The sequence below is a fragment of the Nycticebus coucang genome, chromosome 4, assembly GCF_027406575.1.
Source record: "Nycticebus coucang isolate mNycCou1 chromosome 4, mNycCou1.pri, whole genome shotgun sequence".
Taxonomy (NCBI): Eukaryota; Metazoa; Chordata; class Mammalia; order Primates; family Lorisidae; genus Nycticebus; species Nycticebus coucang.
In genome coordinates, this window is record NC_069783.1 from 18,680,737 (window position 1) to 18,696,383 (window position 15,647).

The following is a 15,647-nucleotide window of genomic DNA, read 5'->3' on the forward strand; positions in this document are numbered from 1 at the left end:
TCAGGATTTAAAAGTTTTTGCATGTAAATACTGCATTTAAAGTAAAATCTTTGTGTTTTGCTACACTTTCAAGTGCTTGCAATATTATTTTATGACACATTATTGTAACACTGCTATATGAGAATGCTATCTATCCTCTTAGTAATCTACCTCCACTTTATTTGTGAGACAACAGGCTTTGAGAACCTAAGTAATTTACTCAAGGAAGTGTAGCTAGTAATTACACTGAATGTTTTTACCACAATGTTTGAATAATTCACTTAAAGTTTTCAGTTGTACTCAGCTATGCTTCCTGGAGAACATTTAATGCCATAGGCCATTCTTAAATCTGAAAAATGATTGAAATTACATGAGGTATAATATAAATTACATGAGGTATAATATATAAAAATTCTTGGGTGGCGCCTGTGGCTCAAGGAGTAGGGTGCCGGTCCCATATGCCGGAGGTGGCGGGTTCAAACCCAGCCCCAGCCAAAAACCACAAAAAAAAAAAAAAAAAAAAAATTCTCTAATTATTATTAACTATGTACTATAAAATTTTGCTAGAGGAAGGACTAAGGATACAATAATTTTAAAAATAAAAGTGATCCTAGTTAAAGGTATAATCATCTTCCTCATCATTTCAATAGGCTAATATAAACAGCATAAACATGTTAAATTGGCAAATTTCATGACTATGTAAAGCCAACATTGTATGCAAATTATAAATCAAGTATTCAAAAATACAAAATAAATATGTTATACATGTTTCTACTGCTTGTGATCACTAAAAGCAACTTTAAAATCCTACCTTTTCGTCTATAGTGCTTAGAATTTAAAAAAGAAGGTTAAGGGGAGACTATTACCACAGAAGATATTTAATAATCTTCATTCATCAAACACCATTTAAACAGGCTAAGTTTTACATATGAACTGTATAGTCTTCAGGCTAGTATCACATCATTCCCATCGATAAACCATCTAGCCAATTTCTATTATTCCATCAAAAGTGGATAGTTTTTATTTATTTTTGAGACACAGTCTTATTATGTCGCCCTTGGTAGAGTGCTATGGCGTTACAAATCACAGAAACTTCAAACTCTTGGACTTAAGCAATTCTCTTGCCTCAGCTTCCCGAGTAGCTGGGACTACAGGCACCCACCACAACGCCCAGCTATTTTTTGTTGCAGCTGTCATTGTTGTTCAGCTGGTCCAGGCCGGGCTTAAACCTGCCCGTCTCAGTGCATGTGGCCGGTGCCACAACCACTGTGCTAAAGGCTCCAAGCCTTGTTTTTTTTTTTTTTAATTGAGAGTTTCATTTTGATGCCCTTGGCATCAAAGTTGCTTTTAGTGATCACAAGCAGTAGAAACATATACAACAGATATTTATTTTGTTTGGGATGCACTTGGTATAGCACACAGCAACTTTAAATTCTTGGGCTCAAGTGATCCTGTTGTCTCAGCCTCCCAAGTAGCTGGGACTATAGGTGCCTGTCACAATGCCCAGCTATTTTAGAGAGGGAGTCTTGCTCTTGCTCAGGCTAGTCTCCAACTCCAGAGCTCAGGCAATCCACATGCCTATGCCTCCCAGAGTGCTAGGATTACAGGTGTGAACCACCGCACCTGGCTGGAAGGGGGTAGTTTTGAATGGTTCCATAAATTACCTGAATTTTATATCTTTAGGAAGTGAAAACCACCTCTCCCTCTGTGATCAATAAACATGAGAACACTTTAAAAAACTTCCTCCCATCATATCATTGCATTCCAGTCTGGGTAAGAGAGCAAGAACCTGTCTTTTAAAAAACAAACACCCCCCCGCCCAAAACGTACCCCCTTCCCTTTGAATAAAAAGTTAATAGGAAAAGCATCTACTAGCTGCCTAATATGAAACCATGGGCTTTCTCCACATATCTCAAATCAACCTTTTAGATTTGACCTGAATTCTTTCCCTTGGTTAATATATATGGTAGCAGTTAATAAACCATCAGGTTGTACCTGTACTTCTTTTTAAATATTACTGCAGAGATTTCATTATCAGGTGTCTTTCCTTATTGGGGTGATGAAAAATTTTAAGAGCTCGGATATTTCTCTTAAATCATGATTACTAAGAGGGACTTACGAAATCTTAGATTAGCTTAATAAATTATAAATGCCAGGGAGAATTTTTATCCTAGACAAACATTATGGGAACACTTATTTACTCTCATGATGTGGTTGTTATGGTAGTGGGAAGAAGGCTGAACTGGGCAAGTACTGTGAAAGATGTACTTAATCCCCCAAAACAAAAACTTCACACACATACATACACAAAAAAAATCCACAGCTGACTGTCAAAACTTTATTTTCATCGTGATATTTTTAAGAGTATGATCCTAATACAATGAACAGAGAACACACAGATTGGAAAAGGCCAAATTAAGCTTTTTCATATAGAAATCTATGTAGGACATAAAACACTTTTTTAAGAAAGCAGGTATCAAAAGCAAGTATCTAATGTATTCACAACACTGATATGAAGCCAGCAGACAAACTAATACATGCCACGTAAGAGAAAAACTCAATTTAATGCAAACTGGGGGGAAGGGAGGGTTGGTGTGATCCCACTTAATGGGCACAATATAAGTACATATGGCACACCTCCTGGGTCTGGGACACAACTACAACAGGGACCTTACCTAACGAACACCAAACATGGTAGGTAACCTCAAATTAAAGTTTGTACCCTCAAATTAATCGGAAATTGAAAAAAATTAATAAAGTAGCAGTGTCCTTAAGAATTTATGTATCAATAAAACACAAAGAACAATCTGGAACAACCACCTATAGTCCCAGCTACTTGAGGGAGTACATCACTTGAGGTCAGGAACTCAAGGCTGCAGTGTGTTATTATCAAGCCTGAGAATACCCATTGCACTTTAGCCTTAACAATACTATCTCCTAAAAACAACCCTATCTCCTAAAAAAACAAAACAAAACAAAAAAAAGGAAGGAAGTCACTCAAATTCAACTACCCAAACATATCCTGAAATCTGAGTATTATTAAAGTTTTAGCAAAAAAAATCTGGGCTTTCTTGTTCCTAATCTGGTGGGAAAAATAAATTTGGACATAATGAATATAATCCAATCTGCAGTAAATCTGGTACCAAAAAACCCACAAAGATAATAATTCCAATGAAGAGAATCAGTATGATTTTATAAAAGATTATTATTGCTATATTATTTTTTGAGACAGTCTCACTCTGTTGCCCTGGGTTGAGTGCATCAAAGCTCATAGCAACCTCAAATTCTTGGGCTCCAGTGATTCTCCTGCCTCAGCCTCCCAAATAGCTGGGACTACATACAGGAGACCGCCATACTTGCTCAGGCTGGTCTTAACCAAACCACCAGCTGAACCACTAGCCCAGCTTAAAAGATAATTGTTAAATAAAGCATAGGAAAACAACAGTATTATAATCATATTGTAACTGCCATTTTTATATTTAGCACAAAACTACAAACTTGATGATAGTGGATAAAGATGATTCTGTTTTCCAGTTCAGTCTGGCATGTAGGGATCTGATAAGGTTGAAGGAATTAATAAGAATTTTGATCACATGTAAAAATTCTAAAAAGGAGCCTAATCATGTAAAAGATAGCCATTAAATAGTAATTATAAATAAAAATTGCTTATATCGTATTTAAGCATTTTTTTTTTTTTAAGAGACAGTCTCACTTTATCACCTTTGGTACAATGTTGTGGCGTCACAGCTCAAAGCAACCTCTAGCTCCTGGGCTTAGGCAATTCTCTTGCCTGAGCCTCCCAAGAAGCTGGGACTACAGGCGCCTGCCACAACGCCCAGCTATTTTTTTTGTTGTTGTTTGGCTGGGGCTGGGTTTGAACCGGCCACTCTCAGTACATGGAGCCAGCGCCCTACTCACTGAGCCACAGGCGCCACCCCCTATTTAAGCATTTTAAACTATCCTTATCTTACGGATCAATTTTAATTTAAAAATTAAATTTTTATCAATTTTAATTTAAAAATTAGTAATAACGTACTTTAAGATTTTGAAATAAAGAACATTTAATTTGGGTTAAAAGGTCAATTGTTAACAAGTGTTCAATCAGAAAGAAGCCAATACACTGACATTCACATTCACCTTTCCCACAGAGTCACAACAGAGTAAAATCATATTTCACCATAATTTTATAAAAAGTTTAAGATTTTAAACTTACCCCATTCCAGCAGTGATAGGTAATCACCACCCCCCCAAAAAAAAAAACCAAACAATAAAACCCCTTGAACAGGATCCTTTTAATTTATTCAGACAGATATTAGAAACAAAAAGATCCTGAGAAACCACATGATAGAATAAGACAGACCTGGGCTGGAAATTTGTTATGCCTCTTACTAACTTCATAACTATAAGTCGCTTAATTTCTTTAAGAATGAAGAGTGTGTGTTTTGTTCAGAAAAAGAAGTTAAAGTTCCTTTCTTCTAGGTTGGATATTTAACCCTTTGATGAGCACTCAGAAACCAATGGTGCCAACTCAGAAGCATAGCAGCAATCTCAACTGTTACTATATATAGAGTGCTACTGTTTGTTCATTATGGTAAAAAGGAAACATTTGTAACAGTAAGAAATATCGGCCCCTTTCCATGATTTTTCTGTTTGTATTTGCAAAATGAACAGCCTGTGGCCTCTTTCCCAATTAAGGGACATCTTGTATTGAATGTCTAAAGGCATCATGTGCATCAAATGAGCATTTTGTTTGAATTGCCTCGGCAGTCAAAATATTAACTGTGCCAGCCCAACTTACTGAAACCATCCTTTTTATATACAGTGGACTGGCTCCTTGGTCATAAATCAGGTGACTAAATAAGTAGGTATATTTTTAGATACTTTTAGGGATTTAAAGACAAAGTACTTATGAAGACTGACTTGCTACTCCAATAAAAAGAAATAATTTCCAAATTGTTCACCTGGATTAATACTATCTAGGTTATTTAAAACTAAGTGATTCTGATGTCAAAACACTGAATCAAATGTATTTGCTAGTCATTAATCAGTGATTATGCTAACGAAATTTGAGATTAACTGATAAAACATTCTCAAGACATCATAACCACAAAGTCACAGATGTTATCAAAGTATCATGAATAAAAGCACAAAGGCAGGCTTGGCGCTTGTAGCTCAGTGAGTAAGGAGCTGACCACATACACTGAAGCTGGAGGGTTGGAGCCCAGCCCAGGCCTGCTAAACAACAATGACAACTACAACCAAAAAATAGCCAGGTGTTGTGGTGGGCGCCTATAGTCCCAGCTACTCGGGAGGCTGAGGCAAGAGAATTGCTTAAGCCCAAGAGTTTGAGGTTGCTGTGAGCTGTGGTGCCAGAACACTCTACTGAGGGCAACATAGTGAGACTCTGTCTAAAACAAACAAACAAACAAACAAAAAACCACAAAGGCAAAAATAACTGTGCCTCAAAGCTAGAACAACTAAACCCAATGAATTTTATGCAGAAAATCAGACATTACAAAATCCTCTGTACAAGGAATAATTTTACAATTTCTTCACAACATATTTCCTCCTCATCAGCAAATAAGTTACTTTTAGAGTTACCTAAAGATTGTAGCTGTGCTTTAATTTACATTATCATGAGAATCTCGAAGAGTCTATTAAGCACTAAATGTGCTATTCTTACAGCTAGTCTCTAAATGGTCTGCTTTAGATTAACAAATATTACTTCAGAGAATATACAATATTGGACTTTAAAAGTACTTAGACAAGAGTTTTTATATAAATCTCAATAAAGAAAGGGATCTGAAATCTGATAATCTTATGTACATCTTAACAAAAAAAGCCTAACTTAACCCATAGTGAGGTAAATATTAGTTACTGAGAGGCTGATTAGAATATATTTACCTACTTTATAACCCTGTTCAGTTCCTTATAGAACAGTATAATGGAAGAAGCAAGATAGTATGAAGAATAAGAACTGTATGCTAACCTCAATTCTATCATCTATTGGCTTGGGCAAGTCTGTTAGGCTCATCTGATCTTTTCGTTTCCTCATCTTTCCTGAAGATATTCAGTCAGTCTATGTCAACAACCAGAATGAAATGAAACAATAAATATGAAGTTACTTAAGAAAACCATTAAATGATATTCAGTTATCAGGAACTTTACTACTTAAAGGATAGTAGTACTTTCAATGAAAACTTCAAAGTAATTTATATTGTTTTCTTTCATTATTGACCATATATAAAACTCAGAAAAATGGCATGCATCTATCCTTATATATTTAAATACTTAAATATTTGATTCTAAGCGAGGCAGCTGACTAAATCTGCCATAAGCCAGCAATTTTAACAGAATGATTCTAAAAGTTAACTGCTTGCTTTTGTTCCTGTGATTGCAAGAAGACAGGTTATGAAATTTTCCAATCCATAGCAAACCAAAGCACACTCATTTACTTAATCATTACACAACATTAATGCATTGTCAAGACAGCCACCTTTGAATAAACAAATTTCACAGAGTTCAAAGCTCACATTACACTTCAGTACATTGAAGAAAAACCAAGCCAGTTCAAAGCCTAAGTTAAATAACAGAAATGCAGAATGCTGCCTTTTTACCTAAAAAGTTCACATCAACCTAATTACGGTGAGCATAAAGACTGGAGCATAAAGCAGAAACCACTAATAACACAGAAGTTTATTAGAAGAAAAAGAAAGGAACAAAGAAGAAACTAGCTGGACAGCTGGCTAGCTCCAGGCAGAAAAGTGAGGTAATATTAGAATTATGCAATGTTCTTCATAAGGAATGAAGTATACCAAAGTAAAATGTTGACTTCTATCAGAGACAATGATTAATTAAAACTGCAGGTAGAGTTCCTCACCCTTTCCACATCAATACAAGAGAAAATTCGCTTAAATATTCTATGCTTGAAACATGAAAGCCCAGAATTTTACACCATTCTTTACATTTCAAGATAAAATTTAAAACCACACTGATCTTGTTATTCTTTTTCCTTCCTCTCTTCTACTTCTTCCTCTAACCTCAATTAGAGGGTTTTTTAAAAAAAATTAGTCAACATGGGAGCCAATATGAAGGGGGTCCAAATGACCAAAGATGGTGCAATTTAAGAATAGGTATAAAATTGTTATTTCTCATACCACAATGACTGAAAACTTCAATAAACCCCCAAGTATATCAATTTATAAAGATGGAGATAAAAACCTATGAGTTGGGTGGCACCCGTAGCTCAGCCAGTAGGGTGCCAACCACATACACGGAGGCTGGCGGGTTTGAACCTCGCCTGGGCCAGCTAAAGTAACAATGACAACTGTAACAACAATAAAAAAATAGCTGGGCGTTGTGGTGGGCACCTGTAGTCTCAGCTGCTTGAGAGGCTGAGGCAGGAGAACTGCTTAAGCCCAAGAGTTTGAGGTTGCTGTGAGCTGTGATGCCACTGCACTCTACCTAGGGTGACAGCATGAGACTCTGTCTCAAAAAACAAACAAACAGGGCAGTGCCTGTGGCTCAGTGGGTAGGGCCCTGATCCCATATACGGAGGGTGGCGGGTTCAAACCCGGCCCTGGCCAAACTGCAACAAAAAAATAGCCGGGCTTTGCAGCGGCCGCCTGAGGCAAGAGAATCACGTAAGCCCAGGAGTTGGAGGTTGCTGTGAGCTGTGTGATGTCACAGCACTCTACTGAGGGTGATACAGCAAGACTTTGTCTCTACAAACAAACAAACAAAAAACCTATGAGTCGTCTTGAGAGGTTTCCAGGGCATTAACCCATTATTTTGAAATTAGAAAATAAAAAAAAGCAATCGTGCATTATCTTGATTCCTATACTTCCTCTCAGTTGATGAGGGGAAGTTATTTCTCTTTGTAAAAAAGTTCCAGATAACAAATGCAGCACCAAACAAATGGGGAAACAAACAGCAAAATCAAGTGTGTGAGAAATTCAACAGGACAACGTTTCTTCCACAAGTAAGTGGGGGAAAAAAATTGATGAAGGAAAACAAATCACAGATTAAAAGACAAATGCAATATATGTCTCATTTGGATGAATTCAAACAAAACAACTATAACAAGACATTTATTTAATTAGGGAAACCAGAATCAATAAGGAATTATTCATTTAAACACATGATAATGATACTGCTAGGACATTTTAAAAAAAAGAATCTTTTTGGTAATACATACTAGAAAGTAGAAGAATAAAATTTTCTTATGCTTCTACAATAAGTAATAGGGTGACATATCTAAACAAAAATGTTTTAAATCATAAGACAATGAACACTCCAACCTATCAAAATTAAAATACTTGCTTTTTAATAAAAAAGTGACTACAACCAGAACAAGCAAAGGAGGGCGGCACCTGTGGCTCAGTGAGTAGGGCACCAGCCCCATATACTGAGGGTGGTAGGTTCAAACCCGGGCCTGGCCAAACTGCAACAAAAGAACAGCCGGGCGTTGTGGCAGGTGCCTGTAGTCCCAGCTACTTGGGAGGCTGAGGCAAGAGAATCGCCTAAGCCCAAGAGCTGGAGGTTGCTGTGAGCTGTGACACCATTGCCCTCTAATGAAGGCAACAAAGTGAGACTCTGTCTCTAAAAAAAAAATAAAATAAATACCAGAACAAGCAAAGGGAGAGCGGGTTTTGTCAAAAAGTTACTGTGTTTCATCAAATAATTTGGGAACACAGATCATACAGATAACTATGATTATATTGTTCTTATATTAAAATCTCACAAGAAAATAATACGGAATTAGTTTCAACCAATTCAAATGAGATAGAAAATTTATTTCTATTTTTGGATTTTATATTCTTAGTATGTGAGATGAGTAAAATTATTTTTAAAATATGCAAACTGGGCAGTGCCTGTGGCTCAGTAGGTAGGGTGTCGGCCCCGTATACTGAGGGTGGCAGGTTCGAACCCAGCCCTGGCCAAACTGCAACAAAAAAATAGCAGGCTGTTATGGCGGGCGCCTGTAGTCCCAGCTACTAGGGAGGCTGAGGCAAGACAATCGCTTAAGCCCAGGAATTGGAGTTTGCTGCGAGCTGTGACACTACGGCACTCTACCAAGGACAATAAAGTGAGGCTCTTTCTCTAAAAAAATTAAAAAAAAAAAAAAAAAAAATGTAAACTCCACTTCCACTGTGTCTGCAGCCTAAGAATCTACCTCAAGAATATACATCAGAGAGCCAAGCTTGCATTAAGATTTAATCACAGGAAAGTGTAGATTATTTTCATGAATAGGACACAAAGAGCAAATTTATGAAATCATCTGAATTATTTTCAACCTGGTAGGAGTCTACTAATTGTTAACATTACCAGTTGCAGTTGTATCATACTATTAAAGCATAGGGAAATTGGAAGATCACAAAAAAAAAAATATAGCTAATTACTAATTTCAGAGGTATATTAAAATATCAGATTTCAAGCTGAAGCTAACCTAGGAAGTTTAACAATGGGTACCAAAGTATCAGATCATAATGTACAAATGCTAGTAGCTCAAGTGGTGATTATTGCTGGTAATTTATTAGAATTCCTTGTCTAAGCATCTATTAGGCTGGTTTCTTTACAGTCTAAAGAAGGTTAGAAAAGTATAGATTGCTATTTAATTATGAAGACATCTAAAAAGTCACTAATATCCAATGATATTAAGCAAGCTACATAAAACCATATTTACTGCCATTCACATAGGCTCTAAAGCACAACACAAGCTAACAGCAAACAGAAATCTAACCTGAAACTTACCTACGAAAAGATGACAGGACATGACAAATATAATCTTAACAATAAAACACAAAACTATCATAACTCTATTCTGGGGTTGGTTATGTTCCAAATTTTTGCATCTATTTCAAAGACATGTCTTATGTAGCAGAGGTTGTCTGAATAGTAATTATCAGAAACCACATACAAGTCAGCAACAGAATCCCTCAGTTTCAGTTGCGGAAACTAGAATTACAAAAATTCAAAATCTAGTTAATGAAATATATTTTCTTTGACAAGACAGGGATTCATACACAGCCTTTGATATCCAAAAACTCTGCAAAATGTATTACTGTCTACATGATAAGTACTTCCCAGAGAGGGGAAAAAAGGCAACCACCAATTCAATAATTTTGGGGTGGGGGCAATTTTAATACACAGATACAAACAAAACTTCTAAATACTTCACCTTCAGGGTACAAGCCTAAAACACATTTTCTTAATTTAACATATTCAAAAGAGAAATATATGGCCCAAGCCCATCAACTTACTCTAACTCACAAACGTACTAAACTCATACTCCCTGATGAATAACTGGTAAAATGGCTAAGTGTTCAAAGGCCAAAGCAAAAGTCAATGTACTAACTTAAATTATTTAAGTTTGGTAACTAACGTTTTTCTTATGGTGTGCAAAAATTTTTGATAGTGAAATTTCTTTCTCACTATCATGTATAAATAGCTGACTTTTCAGATGCTCTAAAACACAAATCAAAAGCACAGACAAGAAAAAAAAACACACCATTAATATTTCATAAAAGAAACATAAGATACAATAGGGGGTCTTTACCTTAGTGTACATTAGACCCTCACTTTGAATTTTCAGGGAAGAAGAGCTTTTTCAAAAGGCTAATATCTAAAAGCAAAAGCAATTTTGGCATGTTTTATCCAACATTAAATATTTTACATATATTATAAACACACACACAAACGCACATACATGTATACATACAAATAAAAAGGGTTTTGGGTTTTTTTTTACCTAAATGCAAACTGGATGAGGATCCATGTGATGAAAGTGATGGCGGTGGCGTAAGTGAATGTCCTGGAGTTTGGCTTGGCAGAGGCATGCCTATTGGACTTGGAGAGGAGGAAAATCCCAGACTATTGTAAAATGGTTGCCCTATGGGTGCTAGGCTGCTACTAGATCTTTTGTACAAGTCAGAGCTAGTAGATAGAGACTCTCTCCTTGTGGCACTACTACTTGCAGAACTGCCAACTGAAGAAGAAATAAAAAAAACCCTAATTACATACAGTGTTAACTGAATAAAACCTATCCCCAACTCTTGCTGGGCAATAACAGAAGTGATCACAATAATTATTTTTTAGAAACATTATGGATAAGATAATTACTGTGATAACTACATATACACTAATGTATTAATCATAAAAGGGTATAAATGCACCCCAATAAAGTAACCAATAGTTAACAGAGCAGTCATTTGTTTCATTATTTCACACATATTTACCACTGACACGTATGATTACTGTGCTTTAATACCCTGGTATGATTTATAAACCCTGGAATTCCAAGTTGTCTGCGTTAGGACATGCTAGAAATTAAATTCCATAAGGTAAAATTCTGGTAATACCCTAATCTCTGGAACCTGGTTCTTATACTTCAACTCAATGCTAAGAAAAGAATATCCTAATAAATGGAATATTAATACATTTCCTTCACCAATCATATTTGATGTGGCTTCTAGCTATATTTAAAACATAGCTCTTTAAGTCCATATTGGCCCGAATATCACTCAGTTGCAAAATACAGATAGCAGTTAACTCCTCATTGTTTTTCACACTATACATTCTCCCTTGTTCTCAACTAAATTGCACAATATTTATGAAAATACTGAATTTTCTTTTCTTTTTTTTTGTAAAGACAGAGTTTCACTTTATTGCCCTCAGTAGAGTGCTGTGGTATTACAGCTCACAGCAACTTCCAACTCCTGAGCTCAGGTGATTCTCTTGCCTCAGCCTCCAGAGTAGCTGGGACTACAGGTGCCTGCCACAACGCCTGGCTACTTTTTGTTGCAGTTTGGCTGGGGCTGGGTTCGAAATTGCCACCCTCAGTATACAGGGCCAGCACCCCACCCACTGAGCCATAGGCGCCACCCTTTCTTTTAGATTAATAGCCCTCATTACTGTTATGACACTAAAGGTATGCTTTCACATATCCCTCAAGACTCTTCCATTCCTTAAGACTCTATTACTGGCTTCACAGGCCCCTTTCTCACGTGAAGACTGGCAAGGGTTTTTACTCCCTTTGATAATATACAATTTATTATTTCATAATCCTTATTTCACTTTATACCCAATTTTTTTACTTAGTCCTTAATCTACCTATTAATCTCTTAATCCTTTTCATGTTTATATTGTACAAAATCATAAACAGACTCATACTACCATGTAGGCCTTGGTGAGTTACGCCAACATTTAGCTGTTAATCAATACATATCTGGATAATCAAATTCTTTACCATATGTCTATAAGGGCTATCCAAAACACTCAATTATCAAGTCTCATTTAGAGCCCAAATTTTCATCAAGTACATCTCCTTCCTATGTCTAAGCACTTTTAACTGAATGCCTTTTACATCTACAAATTTCATATTACATTCCTTGCCAAATAAATTTGTTAAAGGCAAGCTCCATATTCGGACCAATATAGCAATTCTTTTCAATGAATTTTAAAGCTTTTATTAAATCTTTGTTTTCCAATCACAAGCCATGCATAAGTAGGTCATACAGGGTATAAAGAAAAAAAATTAAGGACAGCACATGATGCGTAGACCAAGTTAACCTTGTAATACAGATAGAAAACTTAATTATGTTTATTTTGACAAATTCTATAAAGGGGAGGGGGAACAGGCCCGTGCCATTGTAGCAGGCAAAAGATTTTAATACGCTTCAGTCTTTCAACCCAGCCAAGTTTCTGAAAGACTGATAGTGTTTACTGGAAAACTTCACATTTTAAGGTATCATGTAATAGGGAAATACTATGTAGCTATATGCATTTTAATGATAAAACAAATATGAACACTAATGTAACAAATAGCTCCTCTTAAATTGGCTTTGGCAAAATTGTCAACATAGCTACATAATTATGCTAATTTAAAAGGACACTGTCAAAGTGATTTATAAAATATGGCTATATTTTAAATTCCTATTTATTTCAAAAAAACAAGTTAACTAACAAGGAAAGACAAAAAGCTCTTTAACAAGAGCAGCAGCATTATCATTCCCCTGACAAATAACCAAAGAAACCAGTTTTGACACACGTAATTCTATTTTCCTCCAAAAAGGAAAACCCAAGCCAAACATTGAAAAATAATTCAGAAATAACTTATACATAAAAAAGCTGGCTCTTTCAAGTTTTACTGTATGCCTAAGTAATCTGCAACAATGACTATGAAACATGGTATGAAGTATACTTAAAAGTATCTAAAAGGCCAGATAGACTGTTAATCATTCACTTACTGGGTGAAAAAGGTTAAATTCGATGCCTTCAATTATAATAGCTCTTTTTAAGTAACAGGTCATAGAGAGGATGATTTCATTACTGTATTACAATGGTTAAGCTTCCTGAACAACTACATTATGAAGTAGGGTGTTTAACGCTGTTAAACATTAATAATTTCATCATAGTGGCATGAGAATGACTGTGTATATACACAAGGACACAACCATATTTTATCTTAGATTTCCTCTAAGTGTATATTTGGCATAATGTGGAATGGTAGTGGGCAGACTTGTTGTAAGAGTGCATATGTGTGGCAGGCACTTGAATGAACTCTCACAAAACATCCAAGAGGAGGGAGAAGATGATATGGATTATTGGCATTCAGGAGTGGCAATCACTAAAGCCATCTAAAGCAAGGTAAAAACGAATCCTTTTTTATACTGGAAGTCAGAACTGAGCAAGTAATGCTTATAAATAAGGGAGGCATGAGATCAATTTTGGGGGAAAAAGTCATCTGAGGGAGACAAAATGTTCATGCCAACCAGTTCCTAATGTGCAAGAAATAGTCTTACTAAGAGACAAATGGGGATTTGGAAGAAGAATTGAATAGGGGAACTTATAAATCTATATTAGATGTCAATGACATAGTACACTAGAAAAAGGAACATGGGGTTTACCAAAGCTCTATTTTTCCTGGATTATTTAAAGTCTACAATCTATAGTTTAGAAACTAGTTATTTCCACAAAGTTTGTTTTTAATTTGTTTGTACTCTTTTCTTCAGAATATTTGGGATTCTTTGGAGATTTTCCCAAATTTGTCCCAATTGTGTTAGAGACAAATGAATCAGTCCTATGGGCCGTGTTTAAGCTGAACATAAAAATGTAAAACTTCAAAAGAAATGAAAAAATTCAGGAAAATTAAAAGATTTAACACAATCTACATGTTCTCTGGATTTTTCCCTCAGAAGTTCTTGTGCCCATTTTTAGATAATTTTGTGTTGGGCAAACATGACATTTTCTTGTTTTATTTCATTGTAACAAAAAAATTGTTTCTAATAGTTTATATTATAAAGTTTATAGCTACTTTAGCCCATTTCTTCAACAAGTATAAATGGTAGAAGTTCAGAAGATACTTCCTTAGATAACTGGCAGGCATGGTTAATGACTGGTTTGTGTTTGTTTGGCCATTTTCCTCACCAGAATAGAATTTAATTTAATGGGGTAGGAAAACCGATGAGAAGCACATTATTAAGGATTCTAGAATGTTATGGTAAAGAAATAAAGAAATTCTATTGAGTTCCAAATAAATAACTTCGCCCTATTAAAGGCTGCCAATTGTACCAAGAGAATTACATAAGCTGCTTTTTTCCCTAATGTTTTATGAATACTCTGGAAGCCTCAAAGAATATATAAGGTATGTCAACATGGAGGAAATGTGGGCCTCTTCTTTCACATAGTTCTTCCTCAGTCACAACATCTAGAAACCAGTTCATAGGTTTCTCAATTATTTATTTGAGAAGCTATTTAAAATTTTGATTTCTAAGTATTATATAAAGCTAAGATATGTGAATATTCCTTTAAAGTAAATTTTTAGTGACAAAGGATAAATTATTACCTAAAATAAGATAAGCATACTGGTTATTTCTTAGGGGCTTCTATTTAGAACATTATATAAATATATATACACACATAAATATGTATTTTAAAATAGATTATGCCAAATAAAACCATAATGAATCACAAGTATTGAGTAATGAATCATCTAATACTAAAAATTTAAGATGTCAAAGTATTCATCTTCTCAAACACTAAGAGGAAGAGCTAATAATTTGCATACAATATATTGATCCAAACAAACCTTACTAAAACAAAAATTCCAGTAATAAATTCTTACTCATAAATTTCAGGGGGAAAAAGGAAATTATTATATTTGAGTAAAAGATGGGCTTCCTAAATAAGTTAAAGGTTCATAAATGTTTAAAAGATTTGCGGGAAATACTTTTTCTTCTACAAAATTGAACAAATAATCCAATATTTCATTCCTGTTCTCCTGTACTATGTGTTATCATTGTTATTTTAGTATTAAAAACACACATATACTTTGTGTGCACTCATCAGAGTACACCCATCTTAAAAACAAACCTACCTGATGAACCAAATCCACTGAGGGCTGAGCCTATGGCAGCACCCAAAGAACTACCACTTCCAAAGCCAAGAGATGTACTTCCAGGCTGACCAGGTCCATGAGAAAATAAAGAACTGCTCTGGGAGCTATTAGTCAAAGAGCTGCCCCCATAAAATGAATTAGATTGCAGATTAGTGCTTGGCTGCTGCTGCTGCTGCTGCTGTGGTGGCTGAGTGCCAATTGGCCGAAACAGACCATTTGTGCTGCCTGTAAGACTATTTGCAGTTCCTCCAGCCGCTGCTGCCGCTGCTGT

At 35.5% G+C, this 15,647-nt stretch overlaps 1 protein-coding gene across 10 annotated transcripts in view; it reads right to left on the reverse strand.

Moving 5' to 3' along the window:
• PUM2 (pumilio RNA binding family member 2) overlaps positions 1-15,647 on the reverse strand; it is a 100,454-nt gene that overhangs the window by 20,678 nt on the left and 64,129 nt on the right. For 8 of the 10 annotated variants that reach the window (XM_053587490.1, XM_053587489.1, XM_053587493.1 and 5 more), the window contains 2 exons: positions 15,356-15,643; positions 10,730-10,966 (listed from right to left, as the gene is read on the reverse strand). In XM_053587490.1, the coding sequence (XP_053443465.1) occupies positions 10,730-10,966; positions 15,356-15,643 (525 nt within the window). The remainder of the gene's footprint in view (positions 1-10,729; positions 10,967-15,355; positions 15,644-15,647) is intronic. The other 2 variants (XM_053587498.1, XM_053587497.1) reach the window with 1 other exon arrangement.